A 21,375-nucleotide genomic window follows, 5' to 3' on the forward strand; every position below is an offset into this window, starting at 1 on the left:
CCACATGAAATTTTGTCTCTTTTTAGTATAAAGCTACCACTTTCTATTTTTTCATTGACTTTTCTAAGTTCTATTTTCCCAAGTTAGTTCCGTTCTCACATAGCCAATTTTCAATTTTCCACTTTCTTGCTTATCCTAATTTGGTTCCTATTTTAGCTACAAAAGTTGGTATTTTACCCCTATGGATCATCAAAATTTTCTTTTCCCCCATATTATTGACTTGAATAAAAGCAACAGAAGCTTAAATAAACCAGCAAAATCTTTTTTTTAAGCTCTCTTGGGGTATTTTCATACAGAAATAGTGTTTTTTTTTAGCTCTCTTTCAAGATTTTTGCTTTGAGAAAAATTCTGAAGTGTTCTTTTCTTGATTTTCCATGCTTATCCTAATTTTGTTCCTTTTTTAGCTACAAAAAGTTGGTATTTTTTCACTAGTAGTCAATCAAAATTTTCTCTTTTTCCAGCTACTCCAAGTTCTTGACTTGTAAAAGTAGCAGAAGCTTAAAGAAAAAAATCAATTCTTTTTTCTGGTCCTCTTGGGGTATTTTTCATACAGAAAAAGTATTTTTGGTAATTTGGCAAGAGGGAAAAAATTTCAAGATTGTTGCTTTGAGATAAATGCTGAAGTGTTCTTTTCTTGATTTTCCATGCTTATTTTAATTTGGTTCCTTTTTTAGCTGCACAAAGTTGGTATTTTTCCACTATTGATCATCAAAATTACTAAGAAGCAGAAACTTAAAGCAAAAATCAATCTTTTTTCTAGCCCTCTTGGAGGATTTTTCATAAAGAAACAGTATTTTTGGTAATTTGGCAAGAGGCAAAAAATTTCAAGATTTTTGCTTTAAGGAAAATGCTCAAGTGTTTTTACATATTTAAAGATAAATCAAGGTCACGTAGAGGGAAATCAGCACCAGAATTGAGTAATGAAAGAGGTGGTAATAATACAGATGGGAATAGGGTAACTAGGTCTACAGGTTCAGTTTCATCTGCTAGAAGTATACCAGAAATGTATAAAGAAAGAGAGCACAATTTGAGAGTTTTTACTCTATCAGAGCTTAAAGAGGCTACAAGGAATTTTAATAGGATGTTAAAGATTGGAGAAGGTGGTTTTGGTAGTGTATATAAAGGTTCAATTTTGCCTCCTAATGGGAAAGGTGATCCTATTATTGTTGCCATTAAGAGGTTAAACACACTTGGATTGCAGGTATGAACTTTTCCTTTGATTCGTGGTGTATACGTTTGTTCCGATATTTTGTTATAGCGAAATGTTGTTGTAGAGAACGTATAATATAATATAATGTAACTTGAAAGATTGGTTCCACAAAAAAACATGGTTGTTATAGTGAAATGTTGTTATAGAGGATGGTTGTTATAGAGAGGTTTGACTGTATATCATTCCATATTTGACATGAGAAATATGATGTTCTTGCTTTTGTGAAGATCTGCCTTGTAAAATGTCTGAATTTAGAGATTCGACGTAATGAGGTGAAGTTTATTTGGAATCAGAAGTAAATGAGTGCATGATTTGAATCTCTAATTGAGCCAGATATAGTAGAAATGTCATTGCAATTTTATGCTAAATGGTTGGTGGTCTTGTACTAAGATAGTTCATCCTAATTAGGTTTAGATGGTCATATTTGTGCCTGAGGATAATAGAATATGCTGTGGTACATGAGATCTAAGCTTGGGCCAGAATTTTGGGAAAACTATTTGCTTGTGCTTTTTCTGGTTATTTCTATGTTAATTAGCTTTTATGAATGAGGAATGCTTGACAAATAAAGAATGGCAAATGGTGGACTCACACTTGTTGCTTTTCTTGCTTCTTTTATCCACATATCGTTAATTGGTACATCGAATTCTATGATTGAAGAATGATTAACCATTGTCCTCTTTACATCTTGTTCTTATGCGCTTAACCTATTGAGATACAGACCATTGTGATTCCCACAAGTTTAAAGTTTACAAACCACATTCGCGTTTAACTGGTTATCTGCTATGTTGAATGAATTTCAATGAATTAAATAAAGAGTTCTACATCCACCTCTGTTTGGTTGTATACGCTTACTGTCTCTCTATATGCTACAATATTATATAATTCCAAAGATTTCTTGTAGACATTTTTCTCTTTTAACCTTTTGCCATGTATCAAAACTTCATCTTCATCTCAATTATGTAATGAATTGGCAACACTTATCTTTGCATCACTACTTGTTGTCTTTGCCTTTTCTTGTTTCTTTGTTGGTTGCTCTGTGGCTCCTAAGATACATGTTGCTAATTCTTCATACACTATGCAGGGCCACCGACAATGGATTGCAGAAGTACAATTCCTCGGTGTCTTGGAGCACCCTAACCTTGTTAAACTTCTAGGATATTGCGCTACAGATGGGGAAAGAGGGATTCAACGCCTCTTGGTTTATGAATACATGCAAAATAAGAGCTTAGAGGATCATCTGTTCAACAGATCTGTGCCAGTAGTTCCTTGGACAACAAGATTGAAAATTATCCTTGGTGCCGCACAAGGGATGGCTTATCTGCATGAGGGACTAGAAGTCCAGGTATCTTTAACTCCTCAATTTAAATGATTGGCACTTCAAATTCTGCTAATCAAGTCATAATTGCTTTTGTGCTTATTACATAGAGACCACATATCCTCCGACTTTGCTAACAGAGCCATATCCTGAATTTCAAATGCCAAAAAGAAAATCCAGCTGATTGATAGTTATATAATAGACATGCTTTGCCTTCTTAACAACTAGACAACTGGCATATTCCTGTTTGTTTACTGGCAAAATGCAACAAATAAACTTTGTTGATTCACATGTATCAGTATTTCCGACTAATTTCTGAAGCCAAGAAAGATAAAACGTGTTGAAGTGGGTGGCAAAAAATAGAATTGTATGTATTTGATCATAATTAACACCAATTAAGCTGAAAACATTTTGTGCTTGTAAAAGGCTAAAAGCACCTTTCTTCGTTCTATCTCCATACAAACTCTTAATTTTTTTTATTTTTTTTTTCATTTCTCTTTCTTAATGAATAGTTTTTGGTTAAAATTTGAAGGTGATATATCGAGATTTCAAGTCATCAAATGTGCTTCTGGATGAGGATTTTAATGCAAGGCTTTCAGATTTTGGGCTTGCAAGGGAAGGGCCAGCTGGTGACCGCTCTCATGTGTCTACAGCGGTAAGTGATGACAATGTTGGATTTTTCATCTATGCTAAATTTTTGTAGTAGACTTCCCTCGGTGCTAAATTTCTGAAGTGCTTCCTGCAACTTGTTGCCATCTAGCTTAACTCCCTGTTCTTTCCTTGGATTTCTATCCAAGAAAGAGGGTCTGGTGGGGTTTCTTATGCCAAAGTTAGTACATTTGAGCTTATGCCAAAGTTAGTACATTTGAGCTATGTTGGTTGGATTCAGGTGCGAGTATCTGATAGGGATGTGGATCTAGAGGTCGGTTTATCCGTCACATAAATTTTAGGATTTGGGGGTATAGATACGGTTGCTGGGATACGGTCAATAAATTGGATATTACGACATATAAAGTATATATTATGATTAGTTAAAGTTATTTAACTAAACCTAATAAAACTTCATTCTTTATAAACACAAATATTTTATTCTTACATCGTGTAATAGAAAAGCATTCTCATACTTTATATAAAATATGTATGACATAAACCCAAAAATCCAACCAAATACATTCAGGCTATGCTTCTTGGTCATAGAATGTGGTCAAAGTACCCAAGGTAAGTTGACCGAATCCTATATAAATCCCACATCCACACCCATGTCGCATCGACACGGGTGCGGCAGAGATTTTGAAGAGTCCACGTAGCATTTGAGATATACCCGCCTTTTTGGCTAATACTTCAAGGGACTGCTTTTTTATGTCTTCTTCTCGCTATGATGAGCCATTGTAGTCCTCTTTCCAGTTGCAAGTTACTGTGCTGTTTGTTTTCCTTGATCTCTAGCTATTTATGTTAACCAAGTGTTTAATTACTTTACTTGCTGGTATAGTTGTCTTTTGGAGAAGTCATGCTTTATTCTCCGATTCTCGTGGCCTAATCATTATCTTGTAATTTTTGCTGTTAGCCGGTGGGGACTTTAGGATATGCTGCACCTGAATATGTGGAAACTGGACATCTATCGGTTAAGAGTGATATATGGAGCTTCGGTGTTGTCCTCTATGAGATCCTCACAGGCAGGCGAACTTTGGAACGGAACTTTCCTGTGGTGGAGCAGAAGCTTCTTGATTGGGTAAAACAATTTCCTGCTGATAGTAGAAGATTTAGCATGATAATTGACTCAAGGCTTCGAAACGACTTCTCACTTGTTGCTGCTAGGAGAATCGCAAAACTGGCTGATAGCTGCTTAAACAAGAACGCCAAAGAGCGGCCAAAAATGAGTGAAGTAGTTGAGATATTGACACAGGCAGTACAAGAATCACAAGAAACAACTTCGGTTGAAGTCACTGGTGCAGGTCCATCTAGGCCTATGCAACTTCCCTCGCCTAAAGATCTCAAAAAGAAGACCGTCGCTGAAACTGCACGACGAATGACCCCCTTAGCTCAGGCAAGTTTACTCAGATATAGTCTATAGAAGTTACTCAAAATCTGCTTAAGTAGAATAAGTTTATATGAACTTTTTGGCTAACTTTCTTGAACTGCTATTTCAGGCTTGAATGCTCAACAGATCGCGGATCAAACTGATTTCAGTCTCAAAATTCAGATCCTTATGCACGAAACGAGTAAATTTTTTCTATATATATATATATATATGTGTATGTTAAGTAATATTCTTTGGCAAAAGAAAGGGGCTCTTCACATGTCCCCTTAGTTCTTTTTGATACAGTATGTTCTAGGAAGAGTATGGCAAAAGGAGGGAGCTTATCTTTTCTGTATGAGTGATACGAGCACTTGTAAACTCCATAGTTAGGACCAGTACTCACTAGTGTGTGTGTGTGTAAATACTAAATCATTTGTTATCAAAGTAACAAATTTTGTGTTGGGAGAGATTTTATCAACATTTTGAGAGCATCCTTCCACAAGTTTAAGGAACTCTTTAGCACTTTTCAGTGTTGGAAAGAGTAATTTTAATGTTGCGGCAATACTCAATCTCATAAATATTATGCTTTATCTCTTAGATCTTTTTCGATTTTTGCAATGAGGCCTTTCTTCACCACTGCTAATTTCCGCAATACCAATTAGCATCGTAATTTAGTGGGTTAAATTTTACAAATGGTCACGTAGCTATCACTTTTTTTCATGAAGTCACTTAACTCTCTTTTCTACCATAAATTTCACTCAACTTTGAATATACGAACACTAAAGTCACTAAATTGGAAAATGCTATTTTCAGTGGATAACTTGTGTTTACTTTTTCTTTTCTTAAATCTATTAAATAAAAATTTAATTAAAAAAGCTTCGACCCGACCCAAAACTCAAAACACACGAAAGACAGTTTTCTGTTGGAAATATGGCTTGTCGAAACTAATTTTATAGCTTTCAATTGTCAAACAGGTGATCTGGAGTTTCTTTCCCATCTTGAGCTAGCACAATTACAGGAAGCTTAGTATTATGGGTAATCAACTTTGTCAATTAACCAACATGGTTTGTGGTGGGATGATCGGGCCCTCTACTCTTAATCAGAGGTCTTGGGTTCGAGCTCTGGGAATGAAAAAAATCCTATTGAAAGTGCTACCTCCCAAAATAAGCCTGGTAACACGCGATCCGAATTTAGTCGAGCTCTATTGCAGGTACAGGACACCGAATGAAAAATAGAACAAACAAAAAAATTCAATTAAAACTGACAAATATAGTAATCATTCTTGGTCGAGGTGATGCACATACCCTGTTTAATTTGGTCATGGTATAAAATTAAGAAAACTAATTCTAATTGACGTGGGTAGCTAGAAGAATTAGCCAGTGTTATTTCAGATCAAACATGTTAAAATGATAGGGAAAAGGGAAGAATATGAAGGGAATTTACTGATTTCATATGGGTTTTGGATTTTGAGTCTGGTGGGGTCGAAGCTTTTGAATTAAATTTTTATTTATTAGACTTAAAAAAAAAAATGAGTTATCCATTAGAAAGTTGGTATTTTTCAGTTTAGTGATTTTTGTGTTAGAAAAGATAGTTAAGTGACTTTTATAAAGAAAAAATGATAGTTACGTCACCATATATGAAATTTACCCATATATGGTGCTACATCAAGATTTAAAACCCCAAGGTAAAATTTGATATGTTTGCGCCAATTTGAAAAGTTAATTTCATTGAAAGTTGTAAGTTGTAACTAATGTCGAACGTGAATGAATAGCAAGTGTTGCATATATGATATGTTCATTCATTAACGCTCTTTGAGTTACTACCTTTAACAAACTAACTGATCCGGAAAAGTTTATGCATTCTTGAACTATATATTAATATTCTCCATTGGGCAAATTTTTTAAATATAACTTTAAACATAATGATGCTTAAGTATGAACGATTACAGTATCTATAAGAAATACAGTAAATTGCCTTTTGTAGTTATACAATATGGGGCTTAAATAAAACTTTATCCGCTTTAAACTCAAAATTATGTTTAGATTATACTTTGTATATCAATGTTTTAATACATGAACCAAGCGCTCGATTTAAAAAATAATCATCACATTATAACCCTTGTATTATTAGTAGGTTTGGAAACAATTTATGCATGGAATGTGATACAATCTATATATAATACGGAAAAGGTCCATATATGCCCGCATACTATGCGAAATTACACGGATTTGCCTGTCGTTTAAAGGTGAGTCCACCCATGCCCCTAACGTTACAATATGAGCTATACATGCCCTTACACTAACAGAACCCACTAAAAGTCGGATCCCTCTTTTTTTCCACCCAAACCCGCGACCAGCCCCAAAATAACCTGACCCCCCACCAAATATAATCCATCCGCCTCTTTCTTTTCCTCCTCATTTCCCTCTCTCTCTTCTTCACATCTTACATTCATCTTCAATGGTGATTTTCCCATTCTCGAATTAGAGTTGTAAATTTTCCTTAGATTGAGTGACATTTTAAGTAGTTTAGGTCAATTGTTTGATTCTCTATTACTGCTAATGAAATGTCACAAAATTCGAGCTCTTCAAATAGCCATGGTAGGGTTTGTGGATGAGGAGTGGCTGCACTCCATCTAACTTCATGGACTCCAAATAATCCGGGTGACGCTTTTTCAGGTGTAATAACCCGATGTAAGTTATTTCTTCTCTTTTTCATCATGTAATATCTTTTGCGATAGATTTCTTTTTGTCTTTATTTTTATGTTTGGTTGCAGCCATTATCTTGTTGATACTGGTTCTGGGAAGATCAAAAAATTTCAGCAAGAGCTATCCAAGTGATCAACAAATTAAAATCTGAAAAGGATGCTCTCATTAGTGAAAATAATATTTTGAGGAGGCAAAATGATGCTCTTATTAATGAAAACAAGCTTTTGAAAGATAAAGTTGACTCTTTTCAACTTGAAGCTTTGAAGGAAATTGTTGATGAACTTGAGGCCAACTCTTTAACAATTCATAATGAGGATTTTAAGGAAATTGTAGATGAACTTAAGGCCAACTCTTTAACTATCGATAACGTAGTGGATGAACTTGAGGATTCCTCTACTATTGAAATGAAGATTTTAAAGAAGTAGTGGATGTGATTGATGCTTCTTCTATTGATGGAAGCGTTTGAAATTTGTGGGGAAAAGTTTATCTTGTATTATTGGGTTGCTTTCTTTGGTTTGTGTTTTATTATATGTTGTGAGGGAAGATTTGAAAAATTGATGTAATGTAAGGTAAGGTAAGGTAAGGAAAGGTAATGTAATGGTTGGAACATTTGGTTTGTGGCTTTTGTAGTTATGTTATTTAGATGCAATGTAATGTAATGGTTTAGTGCAAATGTTTTGATGTTTGGAATGGAATGAAAGTTTGATCCTTAATGTTTTTGAGCCTTCATGTTCTTGTTCCATTATGCCATATTGTAATGTAATAGTTTAGTTGCAAATGTTTTGATGTTCTTGTTTTTGTGTCTTAAGTTTGATCCTTTTGTAGTTCTGTTTTTTTGTGTCGTATTGTTGCTTGACTTCTGAAACAATGCCTTCAAGAACAATGCCCAAAAAACAGAGAAACATGATCTGCAGCCCAAAAAATCTGCAGTCGATTTTGTTTTTACATAAACAGATATGCCCCTACACTATGCGTGTCTGAACAAATCTGCCCTTAACTATGTGAAACTTCACAACAGCAGCAGCCCAAGCATAAAAATCCACACATTTATTAAACAGAGCACCAAAGTTATACAAATTCATATCAGATTTCATAATCAAAACATTCATACAAAAACTTGCAAAGAATGATTTTTATACACATACTAAACCAAGATTGCATTCATGTAATTCGAAAAGAAATTTCATAAAGAAAACACTTAAAAAGAAACATGGAGATCTAGTCTATCACTATGATCTCCTCCTTCACATTAACAAAGAAGGCTATGTGCTCGTCAGCGTCATAAGTGTGAAAACACAATACAGTTCCTTTTCTAAGTCCATTAGCATCGATAAATTCCTTCCAACCTTGACAGAGTCGCTTATACGCACCAATTTTATATGTCATATGGTACGCAAGCCCTTCATAAAGAACAACTGCTCCACGGTCATCATTTGGAATTAATTCGGAAATATTACTAGGAAATATGAAATCATCTTTGTCAACATATGATTTTGTCAATTTCTTCTCAAAACTCACTAGAAGGCTGCTCATGTTTGTTCGAGTGGCTGCCTAGAAATGGAAAGTAGTAGATTCTGAGTGTTGTGTGTGAGTGAACTGCCCATCCTTATTTATAATGACTTGTGAGTCAAAGCCATTTAGTGACCACCATTAATAAGTAGCTAATACCCCCCAACTACCTCATAAATATTTGACCACATAATTTTTTTAAACTATCCGGTCAAATGCTTGACCACAATTCAATACAATTCAACATATTCACACTTATAGAAACTGCCATTGAACAAACATTAGTTAACCGCGCAAAAGCGACAAAGAATCGCCAAAAGACAGAAACATCAACTACCAAGAAACTCTGGAGAATAAACCATTGCATTCAAAGGATGATACCAATAGTTTTGTACAAAAGGTGATGCTTAACAATGCAGCACTTCCACCTGAAATTCATATTCACATTCACATGTCAACAATCGACATGTCAAATGTGACAGTGAATTCACAAAAAAGCAATTGTTCTCCACATCCATCATCCACAAATACTACGTTAAACTAAGTTAAACTAAGATAAACTAAGTTGTCCATCAACCATCATTACACATTTGTCCAAAAAGGTACCCAATTCTTATAGTTTGGTACACAACATCCATCACAAAAAAGTAGCAACATATCTTGTTAGACATCAGATTCTGGTACAGCAGCTTCTTTCCCTTTTGATCCAATCTTCTTCCTCTTTCTTCTTGCTTGAGTTTCAAGTCGCTCGCGTAAGTGCTTTGCATTGCCTCCCAAGTTGTTTTAGTTGGTGAATAAGGCAAGTCTTTGGGCATTGACACACCATCTGCACCTTCAGTAAACTGAATTCTTCTTGTACCAGTTGGTGGCCTCACTTGTAGCTTTCTTGCCTTCAATCTTGTCTATGACTCAGAGACAATTGAGGGCCTGAGCACTGGATCTTCCTCATGACCAATATCTGGACCCTAGGCTTGTGATTGTTGTGTGGAGGCTTGAGAGGAGTCTTGTGTCATTGGTTCAGTTGCAGCATCATGGTTGAAGAATTCTTCCAACCAGTCATCAAAGTCTTGTGGTGGTTGTGTGGAGGATGATGCAATGTTTGAGGCACCCTTTGATCCAACTTTCTGTTGTTATCAAAGGATAAATAGGTAAAAATTTGTCAAGAATAAATTCTGAATAGAGAAATTAAAAGACTGTTTTACCTTGAAACAACCTCTAGCATTGTGGTTCACATCACCACGATTCTTGCGTGTCATAACAATACCTCTCCTGATAGACTCCACTCCCCCTTCCTTTTCCTTGCTTCATTTACGCCTACTCTCTTTTGACTTTAGGCACGCCCACGCCTTGGCAATGTCGAGTGGATTCATGGCTTGAGCTTCAGTAATTTTCCAGAATTGTTGTCCTCTAACAGGTTGTAACTTGTTCTTGTAAGTCAAGGAATATGCCTCCTTGCTGTAGAACCAGTGTATATCATCCTCAGCTTCACCCTTCAAAACCAATAAATACCACTAATTAGTTAACTTGATACAGCTTCAAAACCAAAAAAATATACACCTTGAAATAGAGTAATTTGATACCTTGTCATACAACATAGCTTTGATAGCATGGGGGCAAGGGATTCCTGATAGTTGCCAAACTCTACATATGCATCTTTTTTGAGAAAGATCAACAATATGCCTATCATCACCTTCAGATATTTCATAGCCAAAGTCACCATTAAACTCAACCTTGCAATAATGAGCAATTGCCCTGTAGTCATTATACAACTTTACAGCTTGTGGACTAAAGTCATTCCTCCATTTCCTGTTAAAAAACAATCAAATAATAGATTAAGGTAAACAGAAAATCAAATAGAAATGAAGTTTTAACTGAATAGTGAGGAATTCACCTGATTTCATCTTCATTTTTAACTAACAAATTCATAACCTTTATCCTAATTTCCTCCAAAGATCTTGATGATTGGCATGCTTCTAGCTTGAAGAATTCATGAATTAAACGATTCGGTGAAATTATTGTCAACTATTACATTTTTACACCGAGTGTCTAAATATGCTCTACACTAAGCTTGAGGAGGAAAGTGTAAGAGATCCTTGGCAGCAGAATGATTATCCTCCTTAGATAATTCACCCAACTTTCGTAGTTGGTCTTTGAACTCTTCTTCATAAGTGCTCCAAGCACACCATCACATCAACTTCTTCATTTGTCCGCTTCTCCACTTTTTCTGTCAATTGGCCTCAATGTGTCTCACACAAAACCTATGGTGAGATTCAGGAAATGTATTCTTCACAGCATCAATCAATCCCTATCACAAAGATAAATAAGTTAATACTAATCAAAAAATTAAAAACTGCACAGGAAAGAAAATATTGAAACTGTTACCTTTTGCATATCTGAGATGAAAGTCACCCCTAGTCCATCTTTTAGTTCCAAAGAAAGCTTCAAACACTGAAAAAACCAAGTCCAAGTCATAGAAGTTTCTTTGTCTACCACAGCCCAAGCAAATGGATAAAATTGGTTCATGGAGTCTTGAGCAAGGGTCACTAACATCTGACCCTTATATCTACCCTTCAGAAATGTACCATCAACACCAATCAATGGTCTCAGCCCACTTTTCCAACCCAACTTTAATGCATTGAAGCATATGTACATCCTCAGAAATTTTCTTTTACCTTCTTCAAGAGCACCTCTTGATATATTGATCACAACATCAGTGCCAGGGTTAGATTGTCTAAGTTCTTGCCTATAAGCCTCAAGTTTATTGTAATCATCAAGAAAACTGCCCTCTAACTTCAAAAGGGCCAACCCCTTGGCCCTTTTGAGTTTAGCCTGTGACACATTTAATTCAAAAAGATTCTCCAACTCCTCTTTCATCTCTTTCACCTTGAACTTAGGATTGTATTGAACCTTTCTCTTAAACAACTGAGCCAAAGAATTCTGATCAGCCCTAGGATTCTTGAAAGATGGTTGACATGTGTGTTCATCAATAAAGGTCTTGATTTTCAAGGAGCTGCTGTTATGTTTGTTATCTGTTGAGATATACAATCTAAAGGGGCAACCATCTTGACAGTGGTAACTAGCCCTAGTTCTATCTGTTTTTTTTTAACCTCAACCCTCTCTTATTGACCATTGCATAAAAGTTCACTGCAGTTCTAGCTTCATCCACATCCTTGAAAGTCATACCTAGCTCTAATTCCTTAAACTGTTCCAACTTATCAGTTACAACCCTCTTTCTTTCTTTCCAAATCCCTTCAAGTTCTGTAGAATCAGATTCAAAATCATCTGATTTTTCTTGATCACTACCCCCAAGACTATGCTCACACTCAGAGGCTACATCAAGGTCTATGGAAAATGTTTCTGTGTGATGAGTAATATTTTGGGCAAAGACCTTTAGTTCAGATGCATCAATAGCAAAGAAGTTAATAGCCTTGAATTCTTTAGAGAATAAGCATTGTAGAGTCCTTATACCATCATTAACAACAACCAAGTAATATCTCCCCGAGGGGCCAGTCACTAGAAGTTGTTTTACAACACTAAACTCATAATGTTTTGTAAATTACCCCCATAGTGGAAGACCAAGTCCACTTTCTCAATCATCTTCATGGACAGCACATGAAAACAATAGAAAAAGACACAAATGTGGGACCACATCAGTAAATTCAACCATAAACAAATATCTATCCCAACTACCAAAACATCATCAACTTTAAAGGACCACAACAACCAAAAGAACTCACCTTTACTGACCAAATATGTGTTCTTTAGTATATAAAGGTACATAAACAACTATAAAGAAGAATACTTTACTTGATTCTAGCATAGAATATACATCATCAACTTTAAAGGACCACAACAACAAAAAAAACTCACCTTTACTGACCAAATATATGTTCTTTAGTATATAAAGGTACGTAAACAACTCCAAAGAAGTTACCTGATTCTAGCATAGAATATAAACCCTAACCTAACCCACACACAAACAGTTCAAAAAAAACCTTAACTAGCATACAAAAGAGAAATAGATGTATAAAACTTATACCTTAACTAATACCACCGGAAACAGCAACAAAACCCCTTCTTCGATCAGAAAAATCTGAAATGACGACAAAACCCTAGTAAGAGGTGAAGAAAAGAGAGAGGGAAATGAGGAGGGAAAAAAAGAGGCTGATGGATTATATTTGGTGGGGGGTCGGGTTATTTTGGGGCGGGTAGCGGGTTTGGGTGGAAAAAAGAGGGATCCGACTTTTAGTGGGTTCTGTTAGTGTAAGGGCATGTATAGCCCATATTGTAACGTTAGGAGCATGGGTGGACTCACCTTTAAACAACGGGCAAATCCGTGTAATTTCGCATAGTACGCGGGCATATATGGACCTTTTCCGTATATAATATAAAGTTAGGCATAGATAAGGTGATGTGGCACCTCTCTAAGGCCACCATTCACATTTATCTTTTTTCTCCTTTTTTTGACTTTTTTTTTTCTATTTTTTTAACCATTTATATGTTATATTAAAAAGAAACTCAAAAGTCACAAATTAATTCTCTTAATTATGTTGAATCAATGATTTCCCAACCGTTAACCTCATTCTCTACTCTACAAATCATTCACCCATGATATGTTACATTCCCCTCTACAACCGTTGGTTATTCATTGTGGAAATTTAATGTAGAAGTTGAAACATATTTGTTTCAATTAAGAAGAAATTAAAGGAGTCCATCACGTATTTGCAGGTTATGAAGGAGTTTTTATCATTAAGCTTGAAGGCTAGCATATAAATATGCCTATCATTCAGCACGTGCTTCTAATTCTAAGCTAATACAATGCCTTTATTTTCTGCTACTTTCTTAGTAAGTTTAGATTTTTTAAATTTAATTTACTCCATTTGGTTGATAATTTTCTGATTTTTTAGGTACAAGAAATGGTTGGAATGCTATTGTCTCATTCAAAGAAATGGTTTTGATGTACGTTTGATGTTGCCGAATGATGATCAACAATCTTTGCTCCTAAACGCTGCAATGGAAACTATTTTGTCACCCTATATTACGATTGAGTTTGCATAGGTTTTGTAAGCTTTTGTGTTATTGATATTTGATAGGAGTACTTTTTAAGCAAATAAAAAAAAAAAGATATTTGATATTTGATACTTTCTTTTTGTGTTATGGATTGTGCCGTTTAGATACAAATATTTGAAAATAACCAAACAATTTTGATGTTATGAAATTTTTTAATTATTCATATACTTCAACAATTTAATTAAATAGTTGGAATGATATAATTTGAAACAAATCATCTTAAGAGATTATATTAGTCTACTTATGATTCACTGAATCGTGCTCATCTGATGTATTTGTGTTATTTACATATATGAGTTTCAAACATTTTCACCTTCCCTATTGTCATAAACAAATACACATAGCTTCTCAACAATCAATTACTAGAGATTTTGCAAGACAATTTCGTCGCACGCTCTCTTATTTTCATTTATTTTCTCTGTCCATTTCTTTTTTGTTTCCTTTCCTTTTATTTTGTATTACTCTTTTTTTTTTAAGTTTTATTTGAAAATAATGTTAACCTTATCAAAGCACAAGTGTCTCAATTCATAACACTAGAAAAAGGCATTAGAGGAAGAAGAAAAACCATGGACCGCCAGAATTAGGTAACTAGATATTATTTATTCTCTTTATTTCAATTTATTCGGCACTATTTTCCTTTTAATTCGTTCTACTCTTAATGAGAAACTTTTATGATTACACAAATATTATATTTTTAAGATCACAAATTTTCCACAAATTTTCAAAGTCTTATAGTCACATATATAAAATAAGCATATTTAGATCACACGTTTTAAGCATATTTAGATCACACGTTTTAAAAGGCTTCATTTTTTCTTAGACTTCGTACCGAGTTAAAGAAATTGAAATGGAGAAAGTGTCAATTTTTCTCTTTTTTTCATAATTCTTTTTGTTTCCTTTTTTCCTTATCCGGGCATCTATACTGATTTAAATGTGTTTTCAAATTTAACATGTAATTTCTATAAAAACAAAAAATATATATAGGCAATTAAAGAATCATGAAAAAAATCATAGAATTCTAAAAAGATATTTGATTGGTAAAGATTGTGTTTTAAAAATTTATGACTTTAATATGCAACTTTTATTCTCGACCGCGCGAAGCGCGGATACATACACTAGTGATTATTAATAACACAAAGAATAACTATTATCTTTTATCGAGCGCTTGGTTCGTTGTATTAAAACGTAGATATACAAAGTATAATCTAAATATAAATTTGAGTTTAAAGTCGATAAATTTTTATTTAAGTCCCATAGAGTACAACAGATCATTCTACAAGAGGCAATTTACTGTGTTTCTTTATAGATTATTATAATGTTTTATTATAGAAACAAAAACGGTTACGTACAGATCAGGGTCATTTGCACGTTTGTCCCTCTTTTGTGCTGGTCTTTAATTTTTGTCCCTCAAGATAAAATAAAAAAAATCACGGCGCATGCGTTTATGTATTTGCATCATAATATTTTACAAGTTATGTCCGTACTTTTAAAGAACTTATACTCCATTAGGCATAAATTCAATTTTGAAGGACAAAAATTAAAGACCATCCCATTTAAAGGGCAATCCGAGGAACTCCTTTTCTCCCAATTTATATGACACCTTTTTGAGATTTAAATTTTTTAATTTTGGCGGTATATTTGGACATAAACATTAAAAAATTTTGATATAAAATTTACATATTCGAAAATTGCGTAAAAAAATACTATAAATTACAATAATTAATAATTCATAATATTTAAAGGCCTATGAAAAAATGTGTAAAAAAATGATTCTTTTGCCTCTATAAATCCGAAAACCATCACATAAATTTTGACAGAGGGAATAGCTAATTTATTCTTTGTCTAATTCAATTATTCACCTTTAGCTTCTTTGATATTTTATATCTCAATCTTTTAAAATTTAAAACAACTTCCAAGGAATCAATGCTTTAGACATGCAAATTGAATAGAGAAAATTACACCATAAGTCACAATATTAGAATTAAGCACATAAATGGCATAACTTTTCAAATTCTTTAAAAAAGACACTGTTTATTACACTTATAATATATTTTAAAAAGTATGTTACGAAAAGGGAGATCCCCTAAATTAGGGATTCGATGACATCTTTTCCTCTTTAACATAAAGATCTTTATTTTATACTTGTCTCTTATATTCAACCAATATATCCTCCATTTGCTATTACTAGTCCCTCCATTCTTTCATTTTTTCCTTCTTGGTTGATTCAAGTTACACAGAATTTTCGCAAGGTTTAAGGTTAGAAAAAACATGTACTTTGGTGAATTGTCATGATAACTTTGAAGCGGGTTCAAAAGATCAATTGTATGAAGTTTTTCTTGTCTATTACCATAGATGGACTTTCACAACGGGAAGTTGAAAGCAAAGATGAGTGAATGGTTAGAAAGTACCAATAATATGTGAAGATTGTTAAACAATCTCATATATTTGATGTACTGATGACTTTAAACTCCAATCACACTGATCATGCACACATACAAGATAATACTTGTAATATATGGAATATAATTTATTATACAACAACAACATACTCTGTAATATAAGTTGTATAATTTATTACCCAACTTATAATAAAATTATGCCACATATATAATATTTATTATACAACATAAAATCAATTTATGAAAGGTATATATAATTTATTATGCCAATAATATTCAAGGTATAACTACTTTATTATACTACACATAAGAAAATTATAGAAGTAACATACAGAATGTAATTAGTAGTTTATAAAATAAAAAATGTTGCACTTTCAGACTGTGGAGGCAAGTATAAAAAGGAAAAAACTGTGAAAAGCAGTTACAGGGATATAAGAGTCCCACGAATTAATAGATAGATAATGTCGTAAAATTATTATTGCCACTTCACGTAGGGAGGATTTCCTTATTCATAGAAAACTGCTTTACTATAGAACTCTTAATTAAATTGCTATGAAATGTTTCTTGCATTTACTTCTTAAGAATATGTAAATATTTTTATATTCTTATCTACTTATGTTTTTATCCCAATTGAGTATCTTTGCAAAGCTTTGCAGTTTGCACACCGTAAGCAACCACGGGGCTTATGCCCACTTTATAGACTCTTCAAAGCATTATCCATGTACTAGCTAGGGTGTCCAATTAATGTTAGTGCCATTTATCTAGATTTTTGACAATCTTCATTTTGGATGTTTAATGTAGATTTCGTGAAATCTAATACTTTTTTCAAGAATTAATGTTAGTGTTATTTCTATAGATTTTTGACAGTCTTCTTTTTAGATTTTTAATGTAGATTTTATGAACTTTAATACTTTTGTCAAAAATTAACGTTAGTGTCATTTCTCTAGATTATTGACAATCTTCTTTTTGGATGTTTAATGTAGATTTCATGAAATCTAATACTTTTTCAAAATTTCAAGTATGAACGATTTACAGATAAGATCTCATATAATTGTTTAATTGAAGTTAAATCTATGCAAGGACTTTCCTGATGAATTAATTTATATATTTTATTACGTTTGTATTATTTATTACACTCGTCCTTATTTATTCGGAAATAAAAATAAGAGAAAAGGTGAAATTGTAGCGGGAAAAAACATTGGGACAGTTATATGTTTGAGCGCATAGTAAAACAATGAAGTATGTATATTTGCTTGCCGATAGACATAATGTGTACATATATTATGTGTACTAAATACCGGGGTCCGTGCAACATATTTAAAATTTTATCTCTAGGCAATTTAAAGAATTTCTCAACATATTCTACGACATTTGTTGAAAGTTACAAGTGAAAAGCCAGAAATCTTGGGCGAACGGGTTCAATAATTTGTGTTATAGTATATTTTCTTTGTTTCAGATTATTTGAAATGCTTTGAAAAATTATATATTTGTGTGATAGTAAATCATCTCATTAAGAGTAAATGAATAACGAATAAATATTACTTTTAACATTCGTAAAAATATTATTAAGAACAACAATTATTCTTAATAATATTTTTACCAATATTATTTACATCGACTTTACATTATTTATTATTTTCTTGATTAACATTATGGGGTAGGGTTGGCAAAAAAAGTTGGATTCTAGTCTAGATCCTAATATAGCTTATGAATTTTCGACAACATTGACGGTGAAATTGCTTGTGATGTTTTCATTGGAGAATAATGTGCATTCATCTTTATTATTGGTCATTGTCTAATTAGAATTTTGTTTTCTTATATTTAATGTCTACATTGTATAGTAGATATATTTATTTTGTAATTTTTATTTCGGAAATCTTATCACCAGGTAGTCACATTTAAACTACAACACACGTACAAGATTTTGTGCCTGTAACAAAGACGAAGAAATAAAAGTACTTTGGACATTTTCGAGATATATCCCGTTGTTCGCAGACATGTATTTCCTTCCGTCTCTTTTATTTGTTATACTCGGTTTTTACACGCCCATTGAAAAAATATTAATTATAAAATAATATGATTTAAATTAGTTTTATTTATTCTTTAATCTCAATTTATTACTTCAATGTAATAATTTCTCTCTATATTTATTAGATAACGATAGAGATGGAAAAATTAGTTAATTCATTTTTATTTTCTAAATGATAAGTATTTTGAATCAATTATGTAGTGATCATAGAACTAAAGGATCGGAGAGAGTAATATTTAAACGCTTTAGTGGTCTTACATTTTGAATAAGCTATCTTCTCGGGTTAATGGTAATTTCAGATTAATTTCTAAGTAATGTCTCACGTCTGACATATTAAGTTTTGTTTAATAAATATATTTTGGCTAAATCTTATTGGGTAATGAGGAGGTCAATTTTGAGCAAACTTCCAACTATTCACATGATAGACAATAAACGGCCAATAAATGAGTTTTACACCGTTAAAAAGAAAAGACAAAGTTCAAATATATGAACCATGCTTAAAGTTTGGCATCAATTTTTATTTGACATCTCTATTACTTCCTCCGACTCATAATAAGTGTACACTTAGCCTTTTTATTTTAGTTAAAAATAATTGTGTACTTACATAATCAAGAAAAAACTAATTACTTTCTTTTAAATTTATCCCTATTTAGACAAATGAGTATTCATGTAATCCATAAATTATATTAATTAGATAGTACTATTTTTAATTAAATTTGTGGATGAAGGGTCTTAGTATGTTTAAGGGCTTGATCATATAAATACTCACTTATTTAAATAGAGATATATTGGAAGGAAATAATTAAATTTTTCTTGATTATGTAAGCGAACACTTATTTTGTACCAAAATAAAAGACTACACCTATTAGGAGCCGGAGAAAGTAATAGAAATGTCAAAATAAAAATTGATGCCAACTTTAAGGATGGTTCATATATTTGGCCTTTGTCTTTTTCTTTTTTAAAGGCGTAAAAACTCATTTTAGAACTTGTTTGGATTAGCTTATAAGTTATTTTCAGCTTTTTTGAGTGTTTGGCTGGCCAGCTTAAAATTATTTTGTGCTTAAAATAAGCTCAAAAAAATAATTGGGCGTTTGATTTAACTTTATCTAGCGCCTTTATAAGGCTCGCTTAAAATAAATACTCATCCAAACAGGCTCTTAGCCTTGTCTATCAGGTGAATAGTTGGATGTTCGCCCAAAATTGACTTCCTCATTACCCAAGAACGATTTAGCCAAAATAAATATTTGTTAAGCAAAAATTAATATGCCAGACGCGCGAAGTTACTTAGGAATTAATTTGAAAATATCCTTAACCCTGGAAGATAACTCATTCAAAATGTAAGACCACTAAAACGTTTATATATTACTCCCTTTGATCGTTTTCTAGTTGTTATGATTACTAAAAATAATTGATTTAGAATATATATCATTTAGAGAATAAAAATAAACAAATTAATTATTTCACCTTTATCGTTATTTTAATAAATATAAAAATAAATTATTGTATTGAACTAATAAATTGAGATCAATGAATAAATAAAATTAACTTAATTTAATTAAATTATTATATATTTATATTTTATAAATAAATAAACTTAATTTTAAATTATTTTATAATTAATTTTTCTTAGGAAGCGTGTAGAAACCGAATATAAAGAGACAGAAGGCAATATATATATATATATATATGCAAACAATGGTATAAACTCCAAAGTACTTTTATTTCTTCCTATGTGTTAGAGGCACACATCTTGCACGTGTGCTGTACTTTAATGTGATTACATGGTGGTAAGATTTCCGAAATAAGAATATAAATTAAATAAATACTATCTAGTACAAAATGTATAAGTACATTAAATAGCAAAACAAAGTTCTAGTTAGTCACTGACCAATAATAAACATGTATGCACATTATTTCCCCAGTGAAACCATCACCAGCAATTTCACCCCCAATGTTATACTAACATGTAAAAGGTAAGTGATACCGATGTAAAAGCTATTTACACAATCAGTTATTTTTACTGAAAGTATAGCGTATGAAGAAGGAGGACAAACACGGAGAAAGATGGACAAATAAAATAATGAGCCATATGCAGGGGCGGAGCCACCTTGGCTTGAGGGGTGTCAAGCGACACCCTTTGCCGAAAAATTACATTGTATATATAGGTGAAATTTTGATTTTATAGGTATGTATACTAGTGTTGACACTCCTTAACAAGTTGAAGGGCAACAGCGTAATTAAGGGGTTGCAAAAGATCTCTAAGATCATGGGTTCAAATCTAGGTCACGATATTTCTACATTTTTTGACACCCCTTAATATGAATCTTGGCTCTGCCACTGGCCATATGTATTCGCTTGTGATTTTCATACCTACGACTAGCAAAATTAAAGACAACAAATTTTTTTTTTCTCAAACCTACGACTAGTAAAATTAAACACAACGTAAAAACTATTTTTAACTTATTAGTATACTTTAACTTGTGATACTCCATCTGTCTCAATTTATCTGACACAATTCAAATTTTGAGAGTCAAACAAGAAAATCTTTGACCGAAATTTATTCGTATGCCCTTTAAGTATTTTAAATTGTTAATTATTGCGACTTATAATACTCTAAATTTTCGTGTTCGGCAATTGAAATCTGAACTATATCACATAAATTGAGACGGAGTGAATGTCACAAGTTAAACTATACTAATACGTACAAAAAAGCTTTTAAATTTGCGCTAGTGTATTTAATTTTACTAGTCGTATGTATAAAAATCATAGGCAAATCCATTTCGATCATTATAAAAGGTGCATTTATTTTATTTTTCCATCTTTCTCTATTTTTGTCCTTCTTCATACACTATACTTTCAGTAAAATAGAGAAAAGTGGAAAAATAAAATAAATACACTTTTTATAATGAGCAAAATGGAATTCGTGTGTTATTTTTATACATAAGACTAGTAAAATTAAATACACTAACACAATGTAGAAATATTTTCTTTTTTCGTATTAGTATAATTTAACTTGTGATACCCCCTATATCCAAATTTACGTGATATACTTTAAATTTCGAGAGTCAAATTTCTTTATTTTCACCGTGCATTCGGATATACAATCTTTAAGTTTTTTTTT

The 21,375-nt window shown here is 32.6% G+C and overlaps 1 protein-coding gene and 1 long non-coding RNA gene across 3 annotated transcripts; one reads left to right on the forward strand and one right to left on the reverse strand.

Moving 5' to 3' along the window:
* The first annotated feature begins 326 nt into the window (after window positions 1-326).
* LOC132030276 (probable serine/threonine-protein kinase PBL19) lies at window positions 327-5,007 on the forward strand. The gene is made up of 5 exons (XM_059419839.1): window positions 327-1,201; window positions 2,292-2,552; window positions 3,058-3,180; window positions 4,090-4,569; window positions 4,673-5,007. Exons 1-5 carry the CDS (start codon window positions 848-850, stop codon window positions 4,676-4,678), a joined length of 1,224 nt encoding a protein of 407 aa, XP_059275822.1. The 5' UTR covers window positions 327-847; the 3' UTR covers window positions 4,679-5,007.
* Window positions 5,008-10,108: 5,101 nt separating this feature from the next.
* On the reverse strand, window positions 10,109-12,834 carry LOC132069398 (uncharacterized). Of its 2 annotated transcripts, XR_009417770.1 has the most exons (4): window positions 12,796-12,834; window positions 10,686-11,061; window positions 10,337-10,562; window positions 10,109-10,246 (listed from the first exon to the last, which is right to left on the reverse strand). It is a non-coding gene; the product is annotated as an uncharacterized LOC132069398 (long non-coding RNA). The 2 variants fall into 2 exon arrangements; XR_009417769.1 differs by having other exon boundaries at window positions 10,337-11,061.
* Window positions 12,835-21,375: the final 8,541 nt, after the last annotated feature.

This window comes from Lycium ferocissimum, chromosome 9, assembly GCF_029784015.1.
Source record: "Lycium ferocissimum isolate CSIRO_LF1 chromosome 9, AGI_CSIRO_Lferr_CH_V1, whole genome shotgun sequence".
Taxonomy (NCBI): Eukaryota; Viridiplantae; Streptophyta; class Magnoliopsida; order Solanales; family Solanaceae; genus Lycium; species Lycium ferocissimum.